This window comes from Apis laboriosa, unplaced genomic scaffold (genome assembly GCF_014066325.1).
Source record: "Apis laboriosa isolate Shangri-la unplaced genomic scaffold, ASM1406632v1 scaffold4_cov146, whole genome shotgun sequence".
Classification (NCBI taxonomy): domain Eukaryota; kingdom Metazoa; phylum Arthropoda; class Insecta; order Hymenoptera; family Apidae; genus Apis; species Apis laboriosa.
In genome coordinates, this window is record NW_025223501.1 from 5,227,046 (window position 1) to 5,243,258 (window position 16,213).

At 31.6% G+C, this 16,213-nt stretch overlaps 2 protein-coding genes across 2 annotated transcripts in view; one reads left to right on the forward strand and one right to left on the reverse strand.

Annotated features, from left to right (window-relative positions):
* The window catches only part of LOC122717362 (midasin), a 109,597-nt gene that overhangs the window by 72,331 nt on the left and 21,053 nt on the right, over positions 1-16,213 (reverse strand). The gene's annotated exons all lie outside the window — the stretch shown is intronic.
* The window catches only part of LOC122717363, a 50,011-nt gene that overhangs the window by 26,066 nt on the left and 7,732 nt on the right, over positions 1-16,213 (forward strand). Inside the window, exons 2-3 of the mRNA XM_043941383.1 lie at positions 9,608-9,810; positions 11,369-11,621. Coding sequence (XP_043797318.1) covers positions 9,617-9,810; positions 11,369-11,621 — 447 coding nt within the window. The 5' untranslated portion in view covers positions 9,608-9,616. The remainder of the gene's footprint in view (positions 1-9,607; positions 9,811-11,368; positions 11,622-16,213) is intronic.

The following is a 16,213-nucleotide window of genomic DNA, read 5'->3' on the forward strand; positions in this document are numbered from 1 at the left end:
CTGAACCATTCGTCTCGATTTTTCTTTTTCTTCTTTTTTTTTTTTTTTCAGACAGAAAATTTAGCCTGGAACATGGCCAAGAGATCGCTATCATGCGGAACACCGATTAAACCGAATTTCTCGTTTCGTTCAATTTTTACTCCTCCCCGAAAAAATTCCTCAAAATTTAAATACCCGTTTAATTTTTTAATTAGCAAGATAATCCATTTTTATTTATAGTTACTCTAATTACAAGGCGTCCTTAGACGCTCCAAGTTTTAATTTTCCTCATCGATCTTCTTAAAAGTAATTCATCCTCCTTGGGACAGGGGTTTAGCGAATGAAATGGCTAAAGATACACGACTTTGCACCTATTAGAAAGATACTTGATACTTTTTTCTTCTTTGTTTTCACGCAAAAAAAAAAAAAAAAAAATATTCAAAATATTCGAATTATTACAATCTTAATTTTTTTTACTTAAGCAAGTATTTGCCTTGAATTTTATAATACGAAACTTTTATTACTTTTCTGAAATATGAAATCTTCAAGCAATTTATAATTTAATGTTTCCTTTTTTTCTCTACGAGCAAAATTTAAAATCTCCATTCCTTTCACGAGAGTACATACTCTATATCTACGTAGCCGAATCTAAATTGAAATCATAATTCAAGCCACCCCTTGTGAGCCATTAGCAAACGAGTAAAAAAAAAAAAAAAAAAACGTGTTATATTAGTCTCTATATAATAAACTTTATATAATTTTAACATAATTATGTATGCATTTTACATGTTTAACGTTCATAGAGACGAATATTACGAATACCACGTTTCACCAGTGAGGCAAATTTAGATGGGATTGATTGATTGGAAAACTTATCTATCCGATAAATCGAAGTTCTGCGCTGGAAAGGTAGCGGTTTACTCGGCCACGAGGAAGAGGTAGAGAAGGTTTAGGAATGGAGAATTAATTTGAGTGGCACTCCGCTATAAAATTAGAAAATTTCTCTCACGTATTTACGTTTGTTCAATACTTTTTTTTTATTGTAACGGTATCCTTCTATTTTAAAGTTTTAAAATTTATTTAAACCTCTCTCAAATTTTCCCTCTGACAATTACGAGCCGTTAAAATTGAAAATCGAGGATCAAAGAGTTTAATATAAATGTATGAAAAATAATTGTTGAAATTTTAAATCCTCTTTTTAAACGTTTATCAAAAATACGTGTATATAGGCACTAATCTATAATTGATCAACATTTCAATAGTTGAGAAATTTGTAAATTTTTTAAGAAGCGTTTAAATTTCAATTTTATAATTTTTTTTTTTTTATAAATTAAATTGAATAATTATTTTGTATTAAATAATTTGTCCATGATTTTTCATACGTTCCATGTCGTTCCACGTGATAAAAGTTGAACGTAGAAACTTTCTACTTTTTTTTTTTCTGCCATATCTGGTTCGCAAAACTTTGTAAAACTATGTTAAAATTAATTTTAATGGCCACCCATGATGTATATGTACGATAATAATAATATTCCTAATTTTAATTTTGACCATTTTTTTTATTCCTTTCAATCTTTGAGCAGTTTATGCAATACGTCTTTTCTCATTTTATTATATATAATTTTAATTTTATCGTCACTTTGTTGAATTGTTACCGTTTACATCTGGCCTATATCCATCGAATAATTTATAGAATAGAATTGTCAAGGATATATTGTAGCAAACAGCCATAACTTCTTTTTTTTTAATAAGCATTTTTTCCTCAACATTTATTTCTTTCCATTCCATTTCCAATTCTCAAGGTCCAGTTTATCGTACGTTTGTCAAATTCGAAACGTTTTCCAATAATTAATTTATAATAGTCTGCTATAATTTTTCTGTTACATCTGTCACGCAGATATTTTGCACGATTGCTTAAGGATATGATCTAAGAGTAACCAATAATTTTTTTTTGATTGTCACATTTTGTATTATTTTTTTTTCCAATAGAATAGATTCGTAATTTTCAAGTTGTCACTCTTTCTACGCAAATCATCGGATTCAGATTCAAATAGAATGAACAAAACTAGCAGATTTTTAATTGTAAATATATTTTTAATGTTAAAAATTATATATTTAAAAAAAACTGTAATTTTGTTTCGTACTTTTCGTTTTTATTTATTTATCTATTTTCTTTCAAGTTCTATGATATGTTTTATTCTTCTATATATTTATATATTTTTTATATACAAATATAATTACAATCTTTTTCATATATTATGTTATATACATTTTTAAGAAGATAAGAATAAATTACAATTGAAAAGCAGTTTTAAAATTTTAATCGTTTATTAAAAATTAAAATCTCCCCTATAATCATATCGAAAGCCTGGAGAAAAAATAATCCCCGTCCTTAATTAGCTCCTCCTCGCCGCTAATATCGAGATCGCTGTAGCCCGATGTTTTCGAGATTGGTGGCGTCTCGATGAATCGAGAGGAGAGGGCGTGGCAGGGAAGCGAAGCTTCATTGTCTATTTTGACGAGGGAACCGACCGGTAGTGGAGCTATTTAAAATTTTAAAGAGCAACCGACTTTCGCTGTGCAAGTGCCATTTTAAGCTTCCGCTTTACTTTCCACGGAATTCCTCTCCCCTCCTCTTCCCCCCCCCCCTCTTTCTTTCGCGAACCGAAAACCGTTATGCTACACTTCGAGAATTTTCCTCTGAATTTCTCCGAGGAAATTTCTCCCTTTTTTCTTTTTTTTTTTTTTTTTTTTTTCTTTCCTTCCGTCTCAGGGAACAGGGAAATCTTACGAAGAATCGACGAGACTTTTTTCGCTGGACTGGGACAATAAAGACCCTTGTTTATCTTTTTTTTTTTATTTGGGTTTTATGTCGCATCAACAACATCTAAGGGTTATTAGCGACATCTTAGAGTAAGTAGGAAGTGAATACATTACTTAATTTATCAATTTAATGTCCTTTAAAAAGTCAAATAAGTTTTGCATCTTCTTGAATAAATCTTTTAGATTGTTTTTGAATGTAGTTTTTAATTTGTTACGAAAAAATTTTTGGTATAGATGTTCAATGGGCAATTATAGAATCACACTTCTCAAATAGAGGTTGTTTATCTTGTTTCTTCGTTTTCATCTCAAAGACCAGGGAGAGATCATTGTCTCTTTTTTTAAAAGGAGAAATTCGTCGTTCGGATGACTAATAGTTATTATAAGAAAATAATTCGTTAAAATTATTAGAAAAGATATTTTAACAAAATTTACTCCTCTTCTCTTCTTTTTCAGATATATATCCTTTATAATAATAATTCTCCTTTCGATACGAATATATTGTACGATAAATTACATTGTATTTTAAAAATTATTCGTAATCAAAGATGAATTATTCTAGAAAATCAAGATATATTCTTTAGAATACGATTTATTGATTAATTTGTTTTGTTCTCTTATTATTTGTATTGTTGATCGTGTTTTACCCACGAATATACGATTCCTTTTTTTTTTTAAATTAAAATCAACCACGAAATGATTTATCGAGTTTTTTCCACCAGTGCCCTTGTGACTTATCGACATGAACATTGACGTAAGTACGCACGCCTGACTCTGACGGATCGTACACGGTGTGAATGACGGTGAGATACTGGCAGGAGATCCGACAACCGACGAGAATTCTAGATTGGAAATCACACAGGCGAGCTTATATCGGGTTGGTCGGAAAGTAGTTTCGTTTTTTCACACGAGTGTCGCTAGTCGAACGTTTATCCAGCCAACTTCACTCTAAACCGTGCTGTTCGGAAAGTAATTTCGTTTTGTCACGCGAGAGTTACTAGTCGAATGTTTATCCAACCAACTTTACTCTAAACCGTGTTATTATATTTCGAGAGTTGACATTTCGTGGTTTATTTATATTGAAAGATTCGTTCGATTCTGTCTTCGGTTGTGTTTTTCGCGCGTGATAAAAGATGCGAGATCGAAAAGAATATTTTCGATACATTTTACTATTTTGTTATCGAAAAGGTAAGAATGTTGTTCAGGCAAGAAAAAAGTTACGCAAAGTCTATGGAGAAAGTGTATATAAGTTAGTGTCGAAACTGGTTTTCAAATTTCAACGTTAAAGACGCACATTATGGAAGACAGGTTGAAGCTGATGAAGACAAAATAAAGGTATTGATTGAAACAAATATCGACGAATAAGAACTCGATAAATTGCTATGAGATTAAATTTGTCGAATTCGATTGTTCATTCGAAACGACTCGATGTTTCATTGTCGTGAAAAAAAACGAAATTACTTTTCGAACAATCCGATAAATATTATAGAACGCGAAAGATTGCTCGAATCCGCAAATTGGTGAAATTTCAACTTAAATTTTTTAATCGTCGTTATCGTATTCTCATTAATCGAAATCCCTTTTATCCCTTTAAATAAAAGAAAATTGATACGATGATATATAATTTTACATATCAGCTCTCTTGAAAGGGGAATTATTTGTATCTCGAGACAGACGTGATGACAGTTTGTTATTTAAAATTGTTTCGAAACGTGGCGTTCTACAATTTTATTGTCGAACATCAAACTTTGGGATTTTTCCTCGAGAAGCCTCTCTTCTCGGATCGAAAATTCGCGAATTCAATTTATCCTCGCGTAAACGAAATCGATGCAAGCGAGTTTTCTTTTTTTTTATCATCTACGTATCTATACTAACTGCAGAAATATTTCGAGGGGGAATTTCCATGCGCGGGGTGAAAACGTATCGAGGATTCGTAAAAAGATATATCGAAGGTGGAAAATCCGCGTGTTCTTCTCGCTGCATTTTTGTTTTATGCATGAAAGCATCGGCGACCGCCTCGGATGACACGAGTTTCGCGTTGAAAGCCGTCGACGACTCGAAGAGAATCGAAAAGTTTTCGCGAATTTTCCATATTCTGTCGATAAACAATTTTCTTTTCCTTAATTCTTTTTCATTCTAAAAATTGTAAGTAAGTTATATAATTAAATTAAGTATTGACAACAATTAATTTATATTATATTTAAAAAGAATTCTTCTAAAATCTATCGAAATTTATTACCAACGAATTCATGCTTTACCATGTATGAAAAAATTTTTATTTCGCATTTTCTCGATCCACAAAATATCGAATGGAAAAAAAGAACGGTGTGAACAATACCAAAGCACGTAAAGCGAAACGGATAAAGAAATAAAATCGAGTTGGATGAGTAATAAAAAAAGTAATAAAAAAAAAAAAAAATGAAGATCGATATGAAACGAATATGGAGGTAGAAATGGACGCAGGTGCACGCGTGTTGATCGACGATGTTAAGAGATCGAATCGATCGAATATTCGAGTTAAAATCTTATCCTCATCGAGGATCTTACCAATGGCCAGAAACGTTTCACCAATTTTTGAAGAGAGAATCGTTGACGAAAAAAATTGAGAGCTTCTGAAAGCAATTTCGACATATATTATACGAGATTTGAGTCCAGATTCATATACCCAAAAGTATTATTAAAATTGTAACTAAAATTCTACTTTCCTCTAAATGGAGAAGCCTTTACAGTTGTGTACTTAATCTAAGCTGGAACAATTAGCAAGTTATGAATTTGGAATCGAATTTTCGAGATTAATTTCGTCTATCATATATTTAAATTAAGTAGTATTAAATATAAATATATATATAAATTAAATATAAATATTTCCCCAAATTTCCCCAAAGGCGCGAGGACAAAGTAATAAAAGTTTTCGAAAACTTTTGGTTGATAGAGGGTTCGCAATATATATACAAGTTTCGAGCAGCTGCGGTTGACGAATTTTCACTGTAAATCTGATGCGGGGACCCAACGGGTTCACGGATCGTCTATTATACGCGTAAGAACGTGAACTAACTTATTTACGTGCAGGCAATTGGCCATTAACTTTTAATTAAAACTAAAGTTAAAAATATCGAATAAAATTACTTGTTTAAATGTTACGAATAACAATTATTAATTTATTCCTAATTGTTATAATTAATCCGCTTTTACAGCCTCGTATAAATTATTTGCGATTATTTAGATAACTTTATTATTAAATTTTTATCCATGTAATGACGCTATAAATATACACACCAAAAAACTTTTAAATCAAACATATTCTCCCGGAATGTATAAATAAAGAGATTTCGTTTCGATAAAAGCACGTATCGCAAGAAAGAAAGCTTATCCAATAATCAGAAATGAATTTTAATATCCTGATCCTCGAGCAAGGAATACAAAATTTAATCTTGGACGTGCTGTTTACTCGTTGTCGAGAAGTGGACGATGGTACGAGCAACGTGAAAGAACTTTGTATTAACATTGCCAAATTTTAGAATAAACGACACAGTCAACCGCGACTTGTAAACTCTACTTAACCTATATTTTGCTCGGCATATTTTCACGTTGTCCTTTTATATCTCCTTTGCGTAATAAGTTCTTTTTCTTGTTAGTTTAACTGTTTTCTGAGAAGCAAACGATACGATGTTATCGAACGAATTTACAATATTATTCCTGTATATGTTTAAGCTTAAACGTCAGCTGAAGCGTATCGAAATATTAGATTAGCTTTCGAGGATTCTATCGACGAGAGGACCGTTCGATGCTTGCTTTCAAAAATTCAAGTCTGGAAATGAGAATCTTGAAAACGTGCCTCGAGGTAGACCGAAATTCACATCGAACGAAGATAAACCGAAAGCTGATCCACGAACGAACACTCGCGAAGTTGGACGCGTCTCCAACGAGACGGTTTTCACACATTTGAGTGCGCACGGGTGAAGCGAAAACAATTGGAAAAGTAGGTGGCGCGGCAATCGACGGAGGATCGAAAGTTGCGACGTTTGGAAATGCGCTCGTCGCGCAAAGCTTCGTTTTGAACGGAATCGTAACACGTGACGAGGAACGGTATACCGCACGATAATCGTACGCGATCCGGACAACGTTGGACGCCAATGAAAATCCTAAACGAGTGTCGAAGGCATCGTTACGGCCGAAAAAAGTCACGGCGACATCCTACTGCCAAGAAATCGATTAAAAAACAACTCGCATTGGACGATAGACGTGGACTTGTTTTTGTGCATCGCAAACCACTCTACCAAAAATTAGCCGAATCGAAATACGAAATATTAACCCATTCATCATACTCGCCGGGCACTTCGGCGACCGAAATGTTTTTAAATAAAATAAAATATTGGGCATTCGAGAAATTGAAATCGCAGCATTCGAAAAATTTCTTCGCGCTGAAATTATGAAGTTTTATAAAAATGGAAAATTAATGTGTCGATTGGAATCTCATTAGTCGTTAAAATTTCGAAAATATATTACAAAAACAGCAATTTCAAGATCTAATAATTATAAAAAAATCGAGGATTGTTCAACCTTCTCGATATCCATTAACGTATCTCGGAAAATCGATTTTTTTCTTCCTTTTGTCGAGATTAAGATAATTACACAAAATTCTAACGATTATCTCAAAAATACGAAGAAACGATATCTTGAATTTTAATTTATTCAAACGAAAGAAACTGTAATGAAACGATTCAAATTTGATGAAAATAAAGTTGGAGATACTTTAAGAAACTTCCAAGTCATTAATACAGCTTCCCTTTCTCTTTAAAATCCTCATCGAGAGACTTGGCTAAAGTGTTCAAGAAGAACAATAATTTATAACTCGAAAGACTTACGTTACGAGAAGTAAATAATTATTCCATATTTATTTCGATATAAAATTCACAATGGAAAATATTTTTACTCATTCTTTTCTCATTTATACTCTATGCTTGTCAATTAAAATTATACTGTAGTATCGTTATATTTGAAAACAGAGATAAAAATTTCTAAGTCGTGAGAAAAGAAAATACATATTTTTAAAATCGAATTTCATACGCAGCACGAGTTTAACTTTTTGACAAGCGGCGAGAAGCGCAACGAAGACCAAGTAACTTAACTACCAACAACCACAACTCGTCAACCAACAAACTACGGTCGAACTCCGTCCACAAATCGTATTACGCAAACGTCACATGTTTATACCAGATGCGTAGCATGACATTCAAGCGCAAACGTATTCAGCACGTCTTAGAATCCCTTGAGCTGTTTAAACATATATGTATATAATATTATATATAACTTTGTATAAAGTTTAAATCTTTAAATTATCCATCGTGTCAAATTCTTTAATTTAATGCAAATATACAGGCAAATCGATTTAGAGAGAAAAGATATGACGAAGAAGAAAATTAAGCAATTTTTCGTAGGAAGCGTATAACCTAACCTAGCTTTGTTGCACGTGTTAATTTACAAGATTTCTCGAATTGTGAATTGCGTTTCTCCTGAGTCTCTCGTATTTCTATCGCTATTGCTATTGAAGGAACAAATTAATCTCTAAACCCTTATCGAATTTCCTAAATGATTTATCATCTTTGAATAAAATAACTTTTACCTCCACCGCAAACAATTTTAACTTCACTTTTATATTATTATTCACTTCATTTTTGAAATTGTTAAAAAAAAATGATTTTCTAAGAATTACATATCATTAAAGATGAAATTTAATAACAATAACGTAGTTATTCGGTTATAAACATCTTCGTATCGTCGATTTAACATTTTCGAAATATCCATATAATTTATTTGGTTACAAAGTTTGGTTAACAAGTCAACGTCTCTTATAAGACGTTGGAACTCGAGTGAAAGATGAATATCGAGTCGTCGAACACGTGAATTTCCCGCAGAGTAGAGGCAGACGAAGTTTAAAGGTTAAACCGATGAATATGTAACGCGAGGCAAGCGCCACCATCGTGAAACTTTACGTGTTACAGTCTTTGAATACATTGGACCGTTGCCGTGTTAGTTGCCGTGACGAATCTGGTTAAAAATCTGGTTTAACTTTGGCCGGGGATTAATTACATACGTTGGTACAAGATTTCAATTTCGTTTAAAATCTATCGGGAGATAGATTATTCGCGTTAAAAAAAAAAGAAAAAAAAGATAGAAAGAGATAGAAAGATAGAAAGAGGAAGGATATTATTTTCGAGAGCGTTATAAATTATTAGAACAACGTTCGAGGACACGCTCGTCGCGCTCCCTCTCTAATTATTCTGTTTATGCTTCTGAATCCCGCATTGTATATCCCATAACCACATCGCGCATCAGCCCGCGTTTGCTCGATCATCGCCCACGTGAACCAAGTTTAATTACTTTTGTAATTGATACCCGTATAATATGAATATTATATACGCAAATAAATTATTTTGTTTCTCGTAATCTCGAAATAAATCTTATTATCACGATAAAATTACCGGATATATATTACGAGTCTTTTGCCACAAAAGATTTTGTAACAAATTTTTTTCTTATATTTCTTTTCAAAAACGAAAATGAACTTAAATATTTCACGCGTTACGATAATCAATATAAATGTAGGATATTCCAAATTGAGAATTAATTTCTATCCCCTAACTGATTTAATGAATGAAAATTTTCTCGAGAAAAAATACGATTTTTTAAAAAAGGGGGGAGGAAAGAGGGAACATGGACGAAAATGGTTCCTGGTCCCCCAATATCGGTTAAATCGAATGGAATAAGTAGCGAAGGGATAATGGAGAGTGAAAATCTGTCGAAACAGGTCGAATTGATGGCAATGATAGGCGCCAATCTAAGATTTGGGATCGGCGCATCGGGTAACGCGTCGTCAAACGCGACCAAGGTGTTCCAGTGTCATCCAGGGGGCGCGACAGAGGCCAGCCTCATCTTCGGCCTCGGCGCTCTGGGCATGGGAGCGAACTTCCTGTTGATGGCCCTGATTCTGGCCAAGCGACAGTTGCGAAGGTAATTCCGACAATAATAGAGAAACTTTTAAAAATTCGAAACAACAATTGAAATATATCTTGCTGGAGAGTTCAGATGTAATACGTTCACGTAAAAAAGTAAGAATTAAATTGATTGGAATTCGTGAAATTCGACTGAGAAAATTTATTTTCGATTGAATGAAATCATTATCTGATAAGGAATTTAGATTATATAAACTTAGAAAAATTAAGAATTAATTTTTCTAGTATGTAGTACAGTAAAAATCCCTCGAAAATTTTAATCAAATTATTATTGTGGAATCAAAAATTAATGTAATTAAAGTTTGCAGCTTGCTTTGTAGTTTGTCTGACGTGTAAAAGGAATCAGTTAGTGAAAAAAAAAAAGAGTCAATAAGAATCGATTCTGATGCACATTAGAGTACAAGTGAAATCATGTTCGAGACATTGACAAGATACATCACAAATAAATTGCAATAACGATTCTAATACATCAGAGATACATCAGAGATGTCTCTGTATATTTCTATCCTATTAAAAATAATTTTTTCAAAAACTATGATTGAGTATACGATTCTAGAGATGTCTCATGTATTTCGTATATTTTTATAAAATTAGAAATAATTTTTCCAATGACTTTTCCAATAATTGAGCATACAAGATACATCACAATTATTACAATAACGATTCTAATGTACAATAGAAATATTTGATGTATTTCATATACTTCTATCAAATTAGAAATAATTTTTCCAATGATTGAGCATACAAAATACATCACAATCATTACAATAATGATTCTAACATACATCAGAAATGTCTCGTATACTTCTATCCTATTAAAAATAATTTTTTCAAAAACTAATGATTGAATGTACAATTATAGAAATATCTCATGTATTTCATATACTTCTATTAAGTTAGAAATAATTTTTCCAATGATTGAGCATACAAAATACATCACAATAATAGTTTTCCAAAAACTGATGATTGAGTGTACAATTCTAGAGATATCTGATGTATTTCACAAGATACATCACAATCATAACAATAACGATTCTAATAGAATATATACAATAGAATATTACAATACTATTAGAATATTAGAATATTAAAATATTATAAATACTAATAGAATAATACAATAGAAATATCTGATATATTTCATATACTTCTATTAAGTTAGAAATAATTTTTCCAATGATTGAGCATACAAAATACATCACAATAATAGTTTTCCAAAAACTGATAATTGAGTATACAATTCTAGAGATATCTGATGTATTTCACAAGATACATCACAATCATAACAATAACGATTCTACAATATTTGATGTATTTCATTTCTATAAAATTAGAAATAATTTTTCCAATGATTGAACACACAAGATACATCACAATCATTACAACAACGACTCCAACATACATCATAGATATCTCATGTACTTCTACCCCATTACAAATAAATTTTTCCAAAAAACCTGATCAAACGTGAACAAGTGAAACGATTCAAAACTTTGGCAAGATACCATCCCATCCACAACAGCCCAATGCCAACTATCCAATTGCTCGTGTTCCAGATGGTCACAAGGATTGCTGTTCCATCAGGCGATGGTGGACTGCGCTCGAGCCGCGATTTTATTGCCCCTAGGTTCGAGCATCCTCAACTGTCAACCGATGACCAAGTGTTCCCTGGTCGAGACCGCGTTCCTATTGCTTGTGACGGTGTCCACCGTGAACATGCTGACAACAGTGCTGAACGACAGCCCGATCTTCCCCGAAACCGACGAGGAGGCGGACCTCGCCGCTCCTTTGCTCATGGACTCGCCCCAGGCAAGCGCTTTCTTCTTCTTTCATTCTCTCGCTCCCTTTTCTCTCTCTCTCACACGTCTCTCACCTTGTTTCCACACTTTCTGTCTCGCGGAAGATTTTTTCCACGCTGCATCGACACTCTTGAAACGAGGCTCGAGCAGATACGATACGATTCGTAATTTCTTCGCCTATTTTTTTTTTTTTTTCTATTTTTTGCTATTCAGAGAGAGAGAGAGAGAGAGGAGCAGAGAATTTTTTAAAATATCATACTTTGTTAATAAATAAATATTATGAAATTTTTCGATATTTTAAAATTCTATCTCTAATTCTGTTTATAAATATTAACTATCATAAAACGTTTGGATGTTTGATAATATTATAATAGTACAGTTGCGAAAGCTTTTAAAGTTTTTGAAACGGTCTCGTGAAAGCAAAGCTTCGTAACTTTGTTTCGTTGTCCAAACGGCACATTTTTTTTTTCTTTTTTTTTTTTTTTTAAGCATCTTTGTCGCGAAGCTTTGGAAACCTTTGGACGAATATTCTTTTGAAAAAAAAGAAGAAAAGGAAATGAATGGAGGACGAAAAGATAAGAGTAACGAAAAAGAAAACGATTCTTTGAAAATGGAAAAAAAAAGAGGATCGTTCTTAAATAATTTAAAAAGCACTTTTTCTAAAGGATAAAAATTAAAAAATATAGTGGCAGGAAGAGAAATAACGAATAATAAATTTCGATGATTCACGACGATTATAAAATGTATCGATCGATTTTATCGTCCACAAACAAACGTTCCAATTCGAACCAAGATCCGTGAATTATGCTACTTGGATATATATCGAAAGATATATAATAGGATTTCCAATTGGGAAAAAACACAATTTATTATTCCATCTTGTACACTCGGCTATTTAAAATTTAATTCATGGAGCAGATCGACCTAAAATTATAATCTATAAGATATATTTTTGATAAACAAGTGATAATATATTTGCCATACACGATTTTATAAATATTTTTTTTATTCCTAATTTAATCATTAATTTAAATATTTTCCTACATATAAAATCTTAATTAACACTATATTATTTATAATCGTTAAAATCACTTGATGAAATTGGATTATGATAATGGATATTTCATTGGATGAAATGGATAATTAATTGGATATTAAATATCGCCCGAGGGAGATAACGAGAATAGATAAAAGATCGATTGGAAATACATCGATCGAATAAAAAATTAAGAATCGATTAAGAATGCGTGGCAACTGAGAGAAGAGAGAGAATTGTTCGCGAAGTCATCACCCTTTAAACCAAGTGGTAGGAAGTTAAGCCAACTTGGAAATCGTGTAATCTCTAAGTTATACGATATCTTGGCAAACGTGGGACTTGGGAAGATGGGGACTTAATATGGGAACGAGTTTACAAATCCTTAATGTCGTAACAATCGTGATAAGATTTTTATGGATGGATCTTATTATTATATATTCGATAATATAAATTTTAATAATTATTATATATGAAAAAAAAGAAATATGAAAATATCTATTATATTAAAATTGGGTGGATATGGAATATTAATAATAATTATAAAAATTGAATTTATTTATTTTAGAAAGATTTTAATTGTAAGTTAATTTATTTGGAGTTTTAATTTTAAGATTAATATGTTTAATACAATATGAAATCAATTATTGCAATTTCATCAATTGTTCATAGAGGATTAATAAGAATATTAACTTTTTTAAAATTAAGATTGATTGGAAGATATTTAATGATAATTTTTCATGGATTAAGGATTCTTCAGGATTATTTTTTTTTTTTTTGGTAAATATAATTTATAAACAAATTAATTAGACGATTGATATTTATTAATAAAGGAATAATTAATTTTATACCTTCAGTATCTTTAATATGTTCATCAAATATAGGATCTCCAGTTTCAATAAATTTAGTTAGAGTTAAATTGTATTAATAATTGGATTAATTTTTTGATTAAAATATTTATTCATTATTTTAATAATATATTGTTATGAAATAAACGATTTAAAAAAAAATTCTTTCGCAAATTCGTTCGCCATTTTTCGATCAACTTTTCATCAATGAAAACGAGTTATTTCGCACGAAATGATGAATGTTCACTTAAAAAAAAAGTTTCACTTAAATCCATCAATCAATACCAATTATTCCGATAATTTCGTAATCTTTGATTAAATCCAAGAATATAAAAACAAGTTGTTATTATTATTATTACATTTTATAAAATAACGAAACATTAAACATTCTGGACGATCAAGTCCATCATTGTGATAAGACAAATTATTCTCGCAATTGAAAATTGAAAAAAAAGAAAAGAAATATTGTTTCTGCGAATGATGAATTATCTCAACAACAGTGGACCACAACAATGAATACGGAATAAAGGAAAATTCGACTCGAAAATAAAATTGCAAAAACAGGGGCAACCAATTTTGTTCCAATTTCGACGAGCTAATTTAACAAGTTCGAGAATAAAGAGCCTTTTTTCTCTTCTCCTTCCCCCTCCCTTTCTTCTTTCCCCGCAAATCGAATTCCGGGAAATGTTCGTAAGAAGCACGTTTCCCCGGATGCATTTTCAGTCGGCCCCGGTCTCGTTTAACTCGATCAGAGACGACTTAAGTGACGACCGAGTGCCTTTGAGGCGGGTTCGAGTTTCAAATCGATTTAACGAATATAGCGTGGGAAACTGTAAAACACGCCTCTTCACGTACGAATGGGCGTCTAGACCCATAGAGAGAGAGAGAGAGAGAGGCGAAGTGACGCTCGAAAATTATTTATGGATCGTGGAAGTTACGGCCTCTCGCAGAAAAATTTAAAAACTTTGGGAATCTTAGGAATTGGTTTTATTTATTGGCAAACAGTGTGTCAAACTTTGGGTTTTCAGTTTCTTTCTTTTTTTTTTTTAATAATTGATAAATATCTTTCTTTTTTTTTTGTAAATATTTTTCGTTCTTTATTATTGTTAATTAATATTAGAAATATCAAATTATCATTGTTGATTATTAATTTGTATATGAATTTTTATTATTAGGATTTAGTGAAAATCTTCCAAGTTTTAGTAATGAATTTTTAAGCTATAATATTTTTTTAACTGGACCCTTCAATTTTCATTATCTATCTATCATTATGATTATTAACTTGTATAATTTCATTATTAGAATTTTCATTATTAGAATTTAGTAAAAATCTTCCAAGTTTTAGTAGTGAATTTTTAACTTTTTAAATTATAATATTTTTTAAGTGGACCAGAAGGCTCCTTCAATTTTCATTATCTATCCATCATTGTGATTATTAATTTGTTATATAAATTTTCATTATTAGGGTTTAATAAAAATCTTCCAAGTTCTAATAGTGAATTTTTAATTTTTTAAGCTATAATATTTTTTTAACTGGACCCTTCAATTTTCATTATCTATCATTATGATGATTAACTTATATATGAATTTTCATCATTAGGATTTAATGAAAATCTTGCAAATTTTAGTAATTAATTTTTAATTTCCATTATCTGTCTATCATTATGATGATTAACTTGTATATAATAAATTTTCATCATTAGGATTTAGTAAAAATCTTTCAAGGAGCTTTTTAATTTTTTAAGCTATAATATTTTTTTAACCAGAATGCCCCTTTAATTATCTGTCTAATTTTACGAACTAACATCTCTTCTTCAGTTTTTCCGTTTTGAAAATTTTAGAGAAGAGAAATTAACCATCGTCATCGACAACGAGTGAAAATAAATATCATCCAACGTTCATAATCCTGATATTTAATTTCTCTAATTATTATTAATTTCTTTAATATTTTACATTCTAATAGATTTTCGTAAATCATTGATGGGACACGTAACGAATAGATCTTTCAAGAAGATCAATATTTTACCATGATAGAAATTTTACCAGTAATGTCTGAAACAATTCCCTGAAAATTCAGAAGAACCCTCTGAGAAAGATAATTTTTTAATTAAAATCACTTTAAGCGATAATTTCATTTAAAATGCTCGAATAACGTTATATATAAATTAATCCGTTCTTAAACCTCGTTTTATCCACCCAATTATTCGAATAATAATAAATCATTGGACCAACTTAATTTATTATTAACATTACTCATCAACAACATCAACCGTTTAAAATTTTCTCTCCATCCATCACCTTTAAAATCGGTTTGCATAACGGATGTTCGTAATTATATTCGAACGAGAGCGAGAATCTGGCAAGACAAAACGATCGCGATAACGATAATGATAACGATCCACGATCGATAATCGATAGAGCGCGGATATTCGAATGATTAAAAGTGTGATTGGACGGACGGCCGCGCGGTGGCGCGGCGGAGGGGTTAATCGAGGCGCGATGGCGTCGTTAAAAGACAGGGGGCGAATAAACGGGACGCGACACGATTAATCCAGACGCGGGCGCATTCCGTTGCGGACAGTTTACACCGCAATCATCCAACTGATGAATTCGTTCCAACAATCCGTGTCATGCTCCCATTATATTCTCTACAACCCTCTTCCTATTCTCGCTTCCGTTTTATCAGATATCGCGAGAATCTCTCTCAACCTAATCCCACCG